Here is a 15,003-nt window from a genome sequence, read left to right on the forward strand (position 1 = left end):
CCATTTCTTAGTGCAATTCAAAATCAAAGATCCATAAAGAACCTTGCTGACTTTCTGTGCAAGAAATAATGCAAAATGGAAACACATACTTTGCTTGCTCTAAATCTGACAAATCAGAGATGCAGTTTGAATCCCTGAGGAAACTTCTTCAGTGATCAGGGTCCTTCCCAGCACATACAAGGTCCAACATGTTTTCTCCCCAAACCTCTAGGACACTTTCCCCTTTTCTTTAATATGAGAAGATATGCAGGCTGACACACCAAAGAAAAACGTATGGTCAAGCCACCGGTGAGAAATAATAGATGCATTACTTTGGTCTCCTCTTTCAGTTGCCCTTTCAGTCCTTCCATTTGCTGAATGAAGGTGCTCTTCTCCTTGGAAAGTTGGTTTATCAGGGCCTCCTTTTCTTCCAGCCTCCTCAGGAACTCATCTACACAAAGATTTCACAAGTAAGTTAACCATGGTCTTCCTCATATACTGCCTCCCCCACTTGTTGAATTTAAGTGCCACCAGAATGACTCCTATCACATATAACTCATATTTAGAAAGGGTTTGAGTCTAGTTATTAGCAAAACCATGGCAATAATTCTTTCCAGGACTCACAAGAGAACCCTAATTTTTTAATAACTATTTTTAGTAGTAAGTATGAGTCAATAACAGATACTAGCTACCACTTATTGAGAATTTTTTATTCTATAGGCACTTTCTGTATATTATCTAGTTTGACTCTTAAAACTCATGGATGACATAGATATTATTATGCATTTTTCAAGGGGAGAAAGAGGGCAGCTTACTTAAACGTGGTTGAGACACATGCATAGACAATAATTGGTGGAGGTACATTCAAATTGAGTTTTTAACCCTGCAGAACATTCTTTCTTCTATGCCATGCCCCTTGTTTATTATGTGTGGCTCTACCGATTTGTGGCTACATAATTTTTTAGATAATTACACTTGTTTGCATCATTTGTAAAATGAGGATAACAATAAAAGATTGCTAATGAAAATTAAATGAGTGTGAATGTATTTTACAGACTAACCACTAAATAAATATTAGAGGCAGTCATTAAACAGTAGAGAATGTGACCATAAGAGGGGAAATTCTATTACACTCTAGTCTACACCTCCTGGTTAGCTTATTTTATCAATAATAGGAATATTTATCAATATTAGAAGTGGTACTAGAAGCTGAGCCAATCCTGGGCAAAGGCAGTTGCTTCTATAGTGCAATCAGTGCAACAATAAAGTTCCAGATATCTACGGCCCTTCTTACTACAAATAAATTATAAAACTCTTAACATTGGAAGGAAGCACCTTTGTAAGTTAAAGTAGCAACTCTGAAACCTTTTGGTCTCAGGGACACTTTACATGGTTAAAAACTATTGAGGGCCCCAAAGAGATTTTATTTATGTGAGTTTTATATCAATAGATAGTGTATCAGAATTTAAAATAGTATTAGTTGATTTTGAAATAATAATAAATATCTTAATGCTGTGTTAACATGTTAACAGAACAACATTTTTAGAAGAAAATCTATTCTCCAAAACCAAAAAAAAGAAAGAAAAGAAAAAATGACATTATTTTACATTTTTTAAAAAATCTGACTTAATAAAAGACAGCTGCAATCTCATATCCACTTCTGAATTCAATCTATTGCAATATACTGTTTTTGTTGCAGTATATGAAAAAAATTCAGCCTGTCACAGATATGTAATTGGAAAAGAGGGATGTACATCCATAGTCCTTTCAGATAATTGTGACCATTATTTGTTATTATATCAAAACCCAACAAACAGAAATTTCTTAAGGGTTAGTTGCAGTATGAAATAAACCAAATCAATCTTTTTTTTACTGTTATACTAAATTCATTGGTCCATGTTAAATGTTCAGCTGATCTTTTGCCCACACATTATTCTGTAACATCATGCGGTGGTGATTTGAAAAAATCTGTGTTCACTGAATTATGCAGACATTCCAGTTTGGCCTATTTCATTACATAATATAAAAAAATCATTTTCCAGTGTCACCGCTGGTATCATCAGAAAAGTCTTTAAGACTTGAAAGCCATCAAGCCCATGATGACACATATGTTTCCCCAAACCTAATTTTTGCCTAAAAGCTCCAATTTTATTGCAAGAAATATTGTCAGTTATTTCCTTGACGTGACAGGCTCACTTTATTTTTGAGAAGTGTCTGCTAAATATCTAAGTCTGAATTAGCCCGGTATGTTTGTCAATCATTCTTTCAAGGAAATGTGATGCTCCCTGAGAAAACTGCTAGTTCAACTCAGAACTTAATCACATGCCGCCCTTCCATAGGAAACAGGAATGCTTTATGCATACTTCTGGTCGTAGCACAGAGAACACTATGGAGGTGTATACTTAGGGCCAAAATGTAAGAAAATCATCAACCTCAAAGCCCCCTGAGAGGGCTTTGACAATCACTGGGACTCTGTAAACCAAACTTGGGGAATCTCTGGGTGAAAACATTATACTTAAAAGGATTCTGAAGAAATGCCAGTCCATGAGGGGGTTGAGACTAATATATCACATATATTGCAGACCCAGAACTCATTAACATGACTTAATTGATCACATTTACTACTGGTCTCCTGCCGGCATGAGAAAAATACTCTGATGGTAGTAGCAAAGATGCACCCCAAAAAATCTGGAACAAAGACCCTGTGAGGAGAGAGGGGTTTGTATAGGCATATATAGTACTTCCAATTTAGTTCGCACAAAAGCCAAAGGTAAAGATAAGTATGAAAGGAAGAAAAAGGTTCTACATCCTAAGCAGAATGAGCATCTCAGACCCACATTCATTTCACTTACCTGTCAATTTTCTTGTCAAAAAAGTGAGTAGAAAATTAATGGCAATAATTAGGGGGAAGTAGGCAATACCTATCAAAACAAATTTTATACAACATTTCCTTTGGAGCCAGGTACACAGGGATTCTCCAGCCTTGTCTCTGGACTGTGGAGTCCACACCCAGACTACATTCTAAACGGCACAGAAGATCAAGTTCAGAGTTTTGTAGCAGGGCTGTGCGCCATACACTCTGTTGCCAGCATAGAAAGAATCCTATTCAGTGTCCCTGCTAGAACCAAAAACATTTTTTTCTTTTAGATTTCCAGGTGTGTAGTTTTGACTCTAGATTTAGCATCTAGAATCAGAGGTGTCTGCTGGCAAAGGATGTTACACAGTCTAAATGGTCTCCATTCTCTTTCTAAAGTGAGTGCCTCTGGGCATCAGGAACATATTGTTTATTTTCATTAACCTAGAAATTCTATCTCTGGAAATATATTACTGAAATAATTATAGTTACAGACAAACATCTAGTCACATGCTGTTCAGAGCAGAGAAACAAGTTATAGGGAAAGGTTAAGTAAACTACAGTCCCTCTAGTTGATGGATTAAAAGAAACCATAATAGTTCTGGCCGGGTAGCTGTGTTGCTTAGAATGTCATCCCAGTATGCCAAGGTTTCAAGTTCATAGGTCAGGGCACACACAAGAGTCGACAAATGACTGCATAAATAAGCAAAACAAAAAAATCAATATCTCTCACTCTCTTTCTCACAAATCAATAAATATTAATTTCTCCCTTTAAAAATATTTAAAAAATAAAAGCCATTATAAATAGCTAAGATGCAAAAAAAAAAAAAAGCTTATGACAAATTGAAAAAGAAAAATCCCTATTAGATCGAGTGACCAAAAAAGGGGCCACACACCAAACCAGACAAGCTCAGGGGAGGCTTGCATGGTGGGTCCTACAAATTCAGGGACTGAAAGTAACCACATAGCATGGTCTGAACATAAAAATTTCTAATTAAAAGTGAGTCTGGCTGGTAGCTGAGTCCTAGGTCTGTAACCTCCTTGACAAAGGGCACTATTTACCTTAAGTGAGCCTGCGCATTGCCTTTTCGCATCTAAGATAACATACCTTTGAAATGTCAGAGTAATCTCCTTTCCCTGACCCTTCAAGGCACAACCACTAAAGCACCAGAACACAGAACTCCTCATTGCTATTTGGTTGCCCGCATGCCATCTCTGCCTGCTGTAAATGTTAATTATCGTACCCATCAATGTAAAAGAAGTATGTGTCTATTATGCTTTTTATCCAACCCTCACCTTGCTTTCTCCTCCCCTCTTAATCTATCACCAATGGATCCCATATAACCTCCTCACTTCTCCTCCCTTTATTCTAATGTATAAAATGAGCTGTAAAACTGCCATTCTCTGGAGCATTTTCTCAATCTGTTGAGATGTTGCTTCCCAGGAGTTGTGGGCATTTTGGTCATATAAACTCATAAAATTCTCTATAGGTTTGGACATTTCTTACACCAACAATTGACACAATGTAAAAGACTGGAAAAAATACAAAAACATACACATACAACTCTCAATAGTGGTTGATAGTAAACCGTGGGACATTTTTCTATTTTTATTTTACCAAATGTTTGTGGAGCAGAAACAAGGAGCCGGCATTGCTCTAGATGATTGACACATATCAGTGAACAAAACGGACATCCCCCTTCCTTCACAAAGCTCACAGTGTGGCAGATGGAGGCAGACAAATAATCATATTTATCATGTCAAGTATGTAGTTTGTTTTAAGGTATGAAATACCATGAAAAAGAAGCATATGGAGAAAGCAGGTTGAGTGTGCTCAAATGTCACCTTCCCAATAAGGCATATTCTAACTTCCCCCAGGTACTGACTAACTCTCATCTTCAAGCCTCACAGAAGGAATAGGGGATTCCAGACAGAAGGAATAGCTAGGGAAAGCCTCTGGGTGGGAATGTGCTTGGTGTGTTCAAAGCAACAGCAAAGAGGTCAAGGTGGTCAAGGTCAAATGAGAGAAGGAAAAGTAGCAGCAGAGGTCAGAGAAATAATCAGGGGCCCAATTATGGCCCTCATAGCCCATTGTACAGACTATGGCTTTTACTGAGTTTAAAAAAAAAAAGGTGTGGGTTCATTATTGAAAATGAGAAAAAAAAGGACTATTTTAATGAGGTAGACCTTACAAAACATGTCTTGAAGGTGGACAGCCCCCACCATCTTTTGAACTTAAGTGCTTCAGCCAACTGCTTATTGCTTTTCCCTCCCATGGAAGACAGCTAGGCAGGGCCTCCCAAAGTGGCTCAGAGGTATCCCTTCCCAGACGAGACCATGTCTGTAGACAAGGCTGTATCCGAGGCCTCATTCTTCCCCTAGAATCTTCAAATGCCCACTCAGGCTCAGTAGTTGATTCATCATCTCAACTGTCTCCACCACCCCACCCCCCACCCCAGTCTGCTGTGATTGAGGTCCAGTCACAATGAAGCAGGATGTTTACTTACTGTTCTCACTTTGTAGCTTTGTCCTCTGTACTGTCAGGGCATTTGCCAATTGAGTCACTTCGTCTAGTTTTACATTTGCTTCATTCAAGCGCTCTTTATACAGACTACAGAGCTTCTCAGCATTAGCCTACAAGATGAGAAAGAAGGGTTGGACATGGCTCATGGAATCCCATACAGACCCTGGCCAAGTGGCTCAGTTGGAACATCATCCTATACACCAAAATGTTGAGAACTCAATCCCCTGTCAGGGCATATACCTAAGTTCTGTGTTTGATCCTCTATCAGGGTACATAAGGGAGGCAACAGATCAATGTTTCTCTCTCACATTGATGTTTCTCTTTTTCTCTCTCCCTTCTTCTCACTCTAAAATTAATAAACATACCCTTGGGTGAGGATTAAAAACAAAATGAATCCATGCTGAATTAGCTGCATTGGAAGTGGGGAGAGAGAAGGAGGGGAGAGAAGGAGGGAAGAGAAGGAGAGGGAAGAGGAGGAGAGGGAAGAGGAGGAGAGGAGAGGGGAGGGGAGGGGAGGGAAGGGGAGGGGAGGTTCCTGGGACCCTTGTGCTCTCTTCTGCCCTGAAGACCACAACCAGCATTGAGAAGTCATATCTTCTAATTTAAGCAAGCACAATAAACTCAGGGTCTGGGCTTCTAAGAGGCCCAAACTTCTCAGACTATAGGTCTCAATAGATAAACCCACCTCTCTGAGTATTGGACCCTCTCCAGAGTTCTTTGTTCTTCTGGAAGGGAATATATCAAATACTAATGAAGTACAGAATCATTTCTCAAAATTATATTATTGGGTTGGCCAAAAGTCTGTTACATTTTTTTCATAAAATAAGACATTTTTTTCATTTCCACCAATAACTCTATTGACTTGGATATTTTGAGTATGTTGGCTATCTTTTGCTATTGGTTCCTAGTGGGTAAAGGCCAGGGGTGCTGCTAAATATCTTCCAATGCATAAGACAGCCTACAGCAAAGAATTATGTGGTCAAAATGTCAATAGTACCAAGAAACTTTGCAAATCACTTCTGACATGTTCAATCAGTCAACACCTTCTCCATACACTGCACAAATCTTTTTTTGCATTTCAGTTGCATTTTCACCTTTCTTGAAATAATAAAGCATAAATATGCCAAAAAATAACATATTTTCTTCCATCTTCAATACTAAAATGGCCACACAAAAATTCACCAATTTTGATGTTTTTTAAATGCATGCTGATATGACAACTGTTACAATACAATCTAACCAAATTTTTTCAAATGAAGTTAAAGAAAACTACTGTATTTTGCCATGTGTAATGTGTACATTTTTGCCCAAATTTTTTGAGGGAAAAATACGGATGTGCATTGTACATGGTAGTACTAATTCCATATCTATATAAATGTTTTTTTAATTCTTTTATTTATGCTTATACATTAAAAGTGTAACTCTCGAAAGTAATAATGATATTTGTATGCAGAATACAATAATACAAAAAACAAGCATTGGAGTATAAATTAAAAATTGAATTAAAAAAATTTTTAAAAGATTCCTGAAGGTTTGGGCCAAAAACATGGGTGTGAATTATACATGGCAAAATATGATAAGTGCTACTAGTGCCATCATACAGAAAAAAAAATGGACTTTTTGGCCAACCCAAAATATATTTAACAATCTTTCTCTCCCACTAGAATTTAAGTGCCATCAAAAGGTTCTATTTGATCACAGATATACCTCCAGTACCTAGAATAGTTCCAAGCACATACTGGAAGCTCAAAAAACAAGGGGGTAGATGTAGAAGGAGGGGGGCAGAGGGGAGAGGGAATGGAGGAAAAAGGAAGGACAGCCAAAGGGCTGAGCAAGCAGGATGGGAGCAAACAGATAAATGGAAGCAGCAATTTCTTAATAACGGAAATTTGAGCAGTCAGAGCACCTGCACCCTCCTGATCACGAAGGCTGCAGGCACAGGATAATTCTATTGGGTTAATACTTCAACCCCAAACTGCAACTTCTCAGAGTTGGACTTTCATACTTGGAAAAAGGGATATGTCCTTCTGCCTTTGCACTTCTACCTGGTTTTGGTAACCAATCTAACACTGGATTCTTGCTATACTCTGGAAAGAAACACTAGTGACTTTGAAACCCAATATTCTTAGGACCAAGAGCTGCCAAATGTAAGATAGCGTTATGCTCTTTACCTAGCTTTAATTTGTATTCTTATCATTCTTATGGTCAAACGTGGTAAAATGATGTTGACGGTCCTACAGATCCATAGTTCGGTCAATTTTACGTAGCTGTTTCTGTGTTTTGCTCTTTATATGTATTAAATACCAATCCATACAACCACCCCATGGGACTTATGTCCCTACAAAGAAAGAGTGCTATGGACATGGCAGAATAAGAAGACAAAGAAGGCATCACACCAAAGGCATTTGAGAAAATGGTGAATCTGGCAGTAGATCTAATAGTCTCAATGTTAACCTAATTTTTATGACATAGCAATGGCCAAGGGCCAGGAACACTTAAAAGATGATACCAGGTTTGGTCCTCTGGGAAACTCTGAATTGGTAAATGTCCTGGAGCTCTCCAGCTGGAGTCTACACTGCGTTGAATGCTGTTCTGTTTGAGCTCATACTCCTGACTATTCTAAGCTTCCTCTGAAAGACTACTAGATTATACCTCCTCATATCCCCAAGGCCAGATGTACTGCTTGACACAAACTAGGCACTTCATAAATGTCTGAGACACTCAAATTATTGCAGACTTCAGCAAGAGTTTGGCCAGTACCCACTAGAGTTTACTTAGAGGTCGTAGTCAAGCTCTCCTTATAAACCCTAACCCCCAATTTATTTTTTAACTTGGTCAGGATATTATCCACAGATTAGCTAACAAGTGAAGAGCCAACTCAGGTGTACGCCTGTTTGGAAGCTAAGGAGGAAAGTCGTATAGTTCTAGTTCACAATGTCCCATAGCACACCCAGGCTTGGTGGTGGTTGTGAAACCACACCTGGCAGCTATTCCATGACATCAGCATCATATCATATGATGCATCAGCATCATATCAGTGACAGCACTGATGTTAAAGGCCGGCACTCCCAACTACCCAGACCCTCCAATGCTATTAGACGAAAACTATACTAGTGATAAATGTAACAGCATGTAGATGGTCTGAAATTTGTAACTATATTTGGCATGTCAAATATGTTTCTTCTCATTTATAAAAATTGGCACACTCATTGTTTTTTTCCTCACGATATCTCTCAAGAGTTCAGGTTGACTCAGTTTTATAAATGAGAAAAAGAGTTAGAGAGGCTAAACACCTTGCCCAAATTCACACAGCTAGCGAAAGTTAGAATTAGGGTTTGAACTGATAACTGCCTGTGCAGGTAACACTAGATTCCATTTGGCATATTAGTTAGTAAAAACAAAGGACCTCGATGTCCTATTTGGCTCAAATTGTCATGAATCCCAAGTCCCAGAGGAAACTAGATAAAAATATGATGACTGTTAATCATTTTTGGGTTTTGCTGTCTCCAGTAATAAATGATCCATTAACTGGGCCAGGAGGGACACATCCATGTGTGAGACATGGCACTTCTGTTTATGGCCCGAAATATGCTATGCCCGGCAGCTGTTTGCTGGGGGTGAAAGATCAGAGATCGGTATAAGATGACTTAGTCAATGAAGTGTGGAAATGGCAAGCAGAGGAGCCAGAGTATCCCCAGTTTTCAAGAGACCCCTGTATGGTAGAGCCCAGCTGGGCTGTGCATGTCTGCAGAAAAGGCAGCCGCCACCTGGGCAGACAGAAAAGGCACTGGCCTTAGGCATAGCTTCAATGGCAGGCATCCATGGACCCTGCTAACCATTATTACAGAATTTTTAATTTACAATCTTAATATACAGGATCTTCAAAGGTACTGAGACCGGTGGTGTACCTCAAAGTAACTTCACATTTAAGCAAAAGGACAGGCACTTGATTTTGACAAGGAGAGAAGAGGTTAATGGAAAAATGTGCATTCATCTTATATCTGGTTCTTAAAATGATGCATACAAATGCTGCCTCCCAGAAATGCAGGAACCAATAGGAATTCAAAATAATCAAAGTAATTGTGAGATTGCCTGTAACTTCTAAATTTCCCTGGGCCTCTCTGTGAGCATAATATGCTTTTGAAAATGCTTCCATTTCCAATGTACCATTGAGTATTGGCATTTCTGGCATTATAATTCAGGAAAGATGAAGTAAATAATTCAAGAAAAAGCTCAGCATAATGTATAGGCCTATGAAAGTGAGTAGAACGAATTTATCCAACCAACAAACATTTAAGGCAGTAGTAGCATGTAGTGACCCGCAGATACACACGGGGTTCAGAGTTGAGGCCCATGTACATCATGTAATTGTGTGACCTTGGAGAAATTACTGGCCCTATGAGTCAAAGAATTCCCAAAATTCTGTGCCATTTTCACATGTGTAAAAGTCAATGCTGGTAATTGAGTGCACAGATTATGCAAAGCATACAGTAAACACAAGTAAAACAAGACCTGCCTTCTATCCTAGATATGCTTTCTATTTAAGCAAAGTTAAAAGGCTATAAAGCAACAGTACAAGAGGGGCCCTAAAAGTGCTACGAGAATTCAGAAACAGTTAACTTTTAATGTGGGAAGTTGAAATTGATTGTTCCAGGGAGAAGGTTAATTTGGAAAAGGCAAAAGTTCTCAGAGTTCTCCACTTTTAAGTAGAGACATGATTCAGTAGAGCTAAATCTAGACATATTAATGTGCATACTTTAAGCAAAAAATACAATTTAGGAAACCACCGCAATAGTCCAGTTAAAAGGTAATGAAAGTGCTGCATGTTCGTGGGAGTGGGCTGGAAAGCTATAAACCTGTGCAGAATCGACCTGCTGCAAGAATTGACTGGAAAGCAAAGAAAAGGAGAGCAAACAAGTAATCAAGCACAGGCTTAGAGCCTGGGTGATGGGCAGAAATGTCCAGAGGAAACACCAGCTGCAGGAGAAGGTAAGTTTGGTTTTAGAAATGCTGGTATGAGAAAAAGAAATCACTACTCATCTTTGAAAGAACAATTTAAGAGAATGCTTTTAAGAAAAGTGGAGTCCTGGCTGGTGTAGCTCACTTGGTTGGAGTGTTGTCCTGTAAACCGAAAGTTTGTGGGTTTGATTTCCAGTCAGGATATATGCTTAGGTTGTGGGTTTGGTCCCAGGTTGGGGCACATACAAGAGGGAACAGATTAATGTTCCTGTCTCACACTGATGCTTCTCTCTCTTTCCTTCCCTTCCCCTATCTCAAAAAGGAAGACGAAGAAAAATTGAAGAAATAAAAGACATCACCGGTATTAAAGGAGTGAGGAGGTAGGGAGGTATATTCCTACCTGAGGAAGCTAGTCTCCAAAGTGGGCCCCCAATGAACCATCCCTCTGGTATTCATACCCTTGTGTAGACCCCTGGCCCTGTGATGTGTAACTAATGGGAGTCACAAAGAGTCACTGCACTGTAAATGTACCTTAGAAGAATCTTTGTAGCTTTTGCCCTGGTCTCTTGGAATCTTAGTGCCTTGAATTGCCATGTAAGAAGTCCATGTCCCCTGGTGGCTGCTACGCTGTGAGGAAGCCCAAGCTAGCCCCGTGGAGAGGGCACATGGAAAGAGAGATGTCCAACCCACCCCCAGCTGTTCTAACTATCCCAGCCCAGGAGCCATATGTCTGAGTGAACAAAAATTCAGATAACTCTAGTCTCAACCCCCATCTAAGCTAAGCCTATCAATCACCAGAACCAGGAAAGGTGATAATAAATTGTTGTTTTAAGCTACAAGGTTCAGGAGTGATTTGTTATACAGCAATAGGTAAACAGAATACTATTCTTCGGTCAAGGAGAGAGATTAAAGCAGATATAGACAGCCTTTGCTTTCTTCTCAAAATCTAATCATTAGTACCTAAAGAAAAGTCTTTTAGTTTTTAAAGAATGGGTGAATAATAATTATGTCAAAGAACATTTTATTCTTTGGGACAAGAAGGAAAGAAATGGATGAGTGAAAAGAAAAATATAACATAAGGGGAAGAGAGAAGTTTTACTAAATAGTCTTCATGTTAGCAGTTAGGGTCTTATTTATTGAAAAAAGATTAAAAAAGGCAGGATTAGAATCTGAAGAAGGATTTTGTTTGTTTTAAAAATAAAACAAAGTTTAAGAATAAAGAACTGAGAAGCAATAAGATTCTAGAGGAAGTTGGAAAGTATATAATTCATGCCTAATTCATATGGATTCGTGGTGAACCTGAGAACAGTTTCATGACTGCGTGACTTCCTACGGAACTGTGTAGAAGAAGAAGCGTTCCTGAGGACGAACAAGAGGCATAGGAGAGTACAGACAGAGTAAGGTCTTCTAGGACCTCCTTGATCTGGGGAAGGCAAATGAAGCCTACACAGCATGGACAGAGAATGTTTCCACTGCTGAGGGAAAGACAGCATAAAATACAGAACACACAAGAGAGAGGGAAAGAGAGGACCTGTCCCCACTAGATTTACATTGTAAGGTAATTGGGGGTGGGGTGGCAGGAGCAATAAAGAGCAAGAGCAAAGGTGGGCAGTGGGTATCAGGGTGACTGTGCTTCTTTTTACTCAATGTGGTCTTTAAAGGGACTTAATGCTAAACATTTGAGGAGCCACTCGATATCTCTAAAGAAATTCTATTGTACATTTTTCTGACTATGGTCCATGAAGATCAAGCTGTACTGTTGCCTTGTCTCTTTCCCAGTGGCTTTATAAATTTTTCTCACAAGGAAAATTTCCTCTGTTTGGCTTAAAACAAGCCTCCTCTCAACTGCCAGAAGGTAGGGTGGTTGTTACCTGTGATCTGATGCTAGTCATTTGAGGCATTTGAGGTGAGAGCTTTCAATATATACATTAGCAGGCTCATTGAAGAAAAAAGAAGTCATAAAACTTTCTTTTAGTGCTAACTGGTTAAAGAGATGCCAGAGGACATGAGAGAGAGAAAGTCCTCTTCTCTCAGGAAAGCTGTTTGTGTCCACATTCATTCAGACAGAATCAAGAAGTATCTGGGTCACCCTTAAAGGGTTCTCCAAACACAAAGCCATTCATCAAGAGGGTCACACTCCTGCCCTGGGCCAGTGGCTCAGTTGGTTGGAGCATCATCCTGTGCACCAAAGCATTGTGGGTTTGATTCCTTGTCAGGGCATATACTAGGGTGTGGGTTCAATATTCAGTCAGGGTACGTACAGGAGGCAAATGATTGTTTCTCTCTCACATCAGTGTCTGTCTCTCCCTCTCTCCAACCCCTCTAACACACTGTCCAAATAGTTAGTGGCTTCACTTTTCCAGCCTACTAATTTATGACATCATCACAAGAAAGAGCCACAAGGAACATGGATTGAATTCCAATAAAAGTAGAAGTCACTGTGAGGCTACATTCAGGTGATGGCCCTGTGAGCCTTAATTGAGAATGACTGCTGAGGTTAGATCTCATCTAGTCAATCTGAAGAACTATAGCTTCCATTAGCAAATACCTCAAGTCACCAAGCTGGTTAATTTTTATTTTTTAGCTAATTCTATGTTCTAATTCCCTAAGGAGGGCTTGGGAATATTTATTACCTTAGCTCGGGTCATCTGCTCAACATGAATCAGATGGTCATCCACTTGAAGCTGCAAGTCACTGTTGTCTTTTTCCAATTTCTGTTTGACCTGTTGTAGATTTTCTACCTGGCCCTCAAGTTCGGCCAGGCTGTATGCATGTCTCTTCTTCAAAGAGGCAGACGTTGCCTCAAAGTGCAGCGTGGCCTCTTCCAGGTCTCGGTGAAGCTTCTGTACTTTTGCTTCTTGTTTCTTAGTTTTCTCCATCTGAGCCAAACTGGCCCCTCCTGCCTCCCCCAGCCTCTCATTCAAGTCTTCCAGTTCTTGGGTGAGATCAGCTCTCTCCCTCTCCACCTTGGCTCCAGTGGTCCTTTCAGCTTCCAGTTCCTCTTTCAAATGCTGTATTTGAGGCTGTAGCAATAAATAATTTTGACTTTAACTAAGACCTTGTGGCATAGTTTATATTTAAGAGCTTTATTGGTGTGTGTGTGTATATACACACATTTTCTTGAATTTCTTTATATATATTTTAACTTCTCACAGCTAAGAAAAGTGACATAACACTTTTGGTCCCCATTTAATAGTTAGAGAAGATGGAATACCAAGAAACTAACTAACTTGCTCCAAATCAGTAGCAAGACCAGAATATAAGTTTGCTTTTCCTCCATATCTCCCAGCCCTTGGTGATGAGCAATTCTGTTAAGAGAGATACACAAAGAGGAAATCTTAGTAAAGAGCACTTTCCAAAGGAATAAAGAACACCTTCACATAATAATAAAAATAATTTTAAAGGTGGCTTACAAAAAATTAACATAAATTTTATATGTAATACCTCACTCATCTGGAATTCATTTACCTGACAATCTCAAACATTGGAAACTCAGGCAAAACTCTGATCAACATAATGAACATCTCTGAGTTTAAGCAACTTACTCATAAACAATAGCAATTTAATTTCATGCACAATTTTGGCAAACTTGGTTATTTGGTTTCTTAATCTGCAGGCAATTTCAAGTAGCAGGAGATTTGAAGTAACAAAGTGGAATTGATGGGGGAGGGGGAACTACTGAAGAGTAATAATTTAACACCATTAGAGGCAGAATTATTAGACAAAGCAAAGTGCAGTAAGAATGCTGAGAGTCCCGAATTCTTTCAGTGTAGGGGCAAATAGCTCTACATATCTTGAAGACATCATTGTATCACAGTACACTGAAGCCACTGAGGTTCATTAACATCACCTTAAATAATTAGGCATAGGTGAGGGTAGAGTGAAAAACAATCTATTTTAGAATGTTTTCCTTTCCATTAAATAAGAGTACCATAGCTTAAAGAAAGCCAATTTCTAGAAAACAAATACATGGGCTATCAGATCTGTGGGAAGTCATGACAGCGTAGATGTAAAAAAAATTATCATTTCACATCCAAATAAACATGATCTCCTTCCAACTAGTCATGTTGGGATCCAACACCTTTACCACAAACGATGCTGTCATTGCACCAAACATTTCCAAAATATTTCTTCAGAAATAATCTTTAGAGCATTTTTTAAAAATCATAAAGGTAAGAAAATTTGTCTTCTGGATAAATGTAAATTTGGGGGTTTTTTATTTTGGATAAAGTTAAGTATCGTTTGAAGACAAGCATGGTGAAAATGACAGATAATTACTTGGAGATTAATATTGTGTCTGAAAGCATGTCCATGTAGCAGTGAGACTTTTTTTAAAAATTGGCTCAAAATATCTCAGAAGAAATTATCAGAAAGGGGTTCTAAAATTATTTTGAGTAATGGTTAATTACTGACATAAATATTTAGTTCCAAAGGAAAAACATCCATCTGTATGCATAAGTGAGGATTTATAAGTGTAAATATAGAGTATTTATATTATTGTACAACATGGTATAAAACAATCACATGGTCTAAACCTTATAAATAGCTGCCCATCATCAAATGTTTTGAGGCTACATATAGCTACAAAACACATGTGCAGCATAATTGACTTCTAATCACAAGGACTAAGCATCATAAACATTAAATTGCTGACATTGAATGCGTACTGTGGGTCAGACACAGTGCT

General features: G+C 38.8%; 1 protein-coding gene across 1 annotated transcript in view; it reads right to left on the minus strand.

The window, feature by feature from the left end:
• Positions 1 to 15,003, minus strand: part of MYH15 (myosin heavy chain 15) — a 139,167-nt gene that overhangs the window by 43,825 nt on the left and 80,339 nt on the right. The window contains 3 exon segments of the mRNA XM_071220618.1: positions 312 to 430; positions 5,341 to 5,467; positions 12,950 to 13,339. Coding sequence (XP_071076719.1) covers positions 312 to 430; positions 5,341 to 5,467; positions 12,950 to 13,339 — 636 coding nt within the window.

The sequence above is a fragment of the Desmodus rotundus genome, chromosome 2 (genome assembly GCF_022682495.2).
Source record: "Desmodus rotundus isolate HL8 chromosome 2, HLdesRot8A.1, whole genome shotgun sequence".
NCBI classification, from domain to species: Eukaryota; Metazoa; Chordata; class Mammalia; order Chiroptera; family Phyllostomidae; genus Desmodus; species Desmodus rotundus.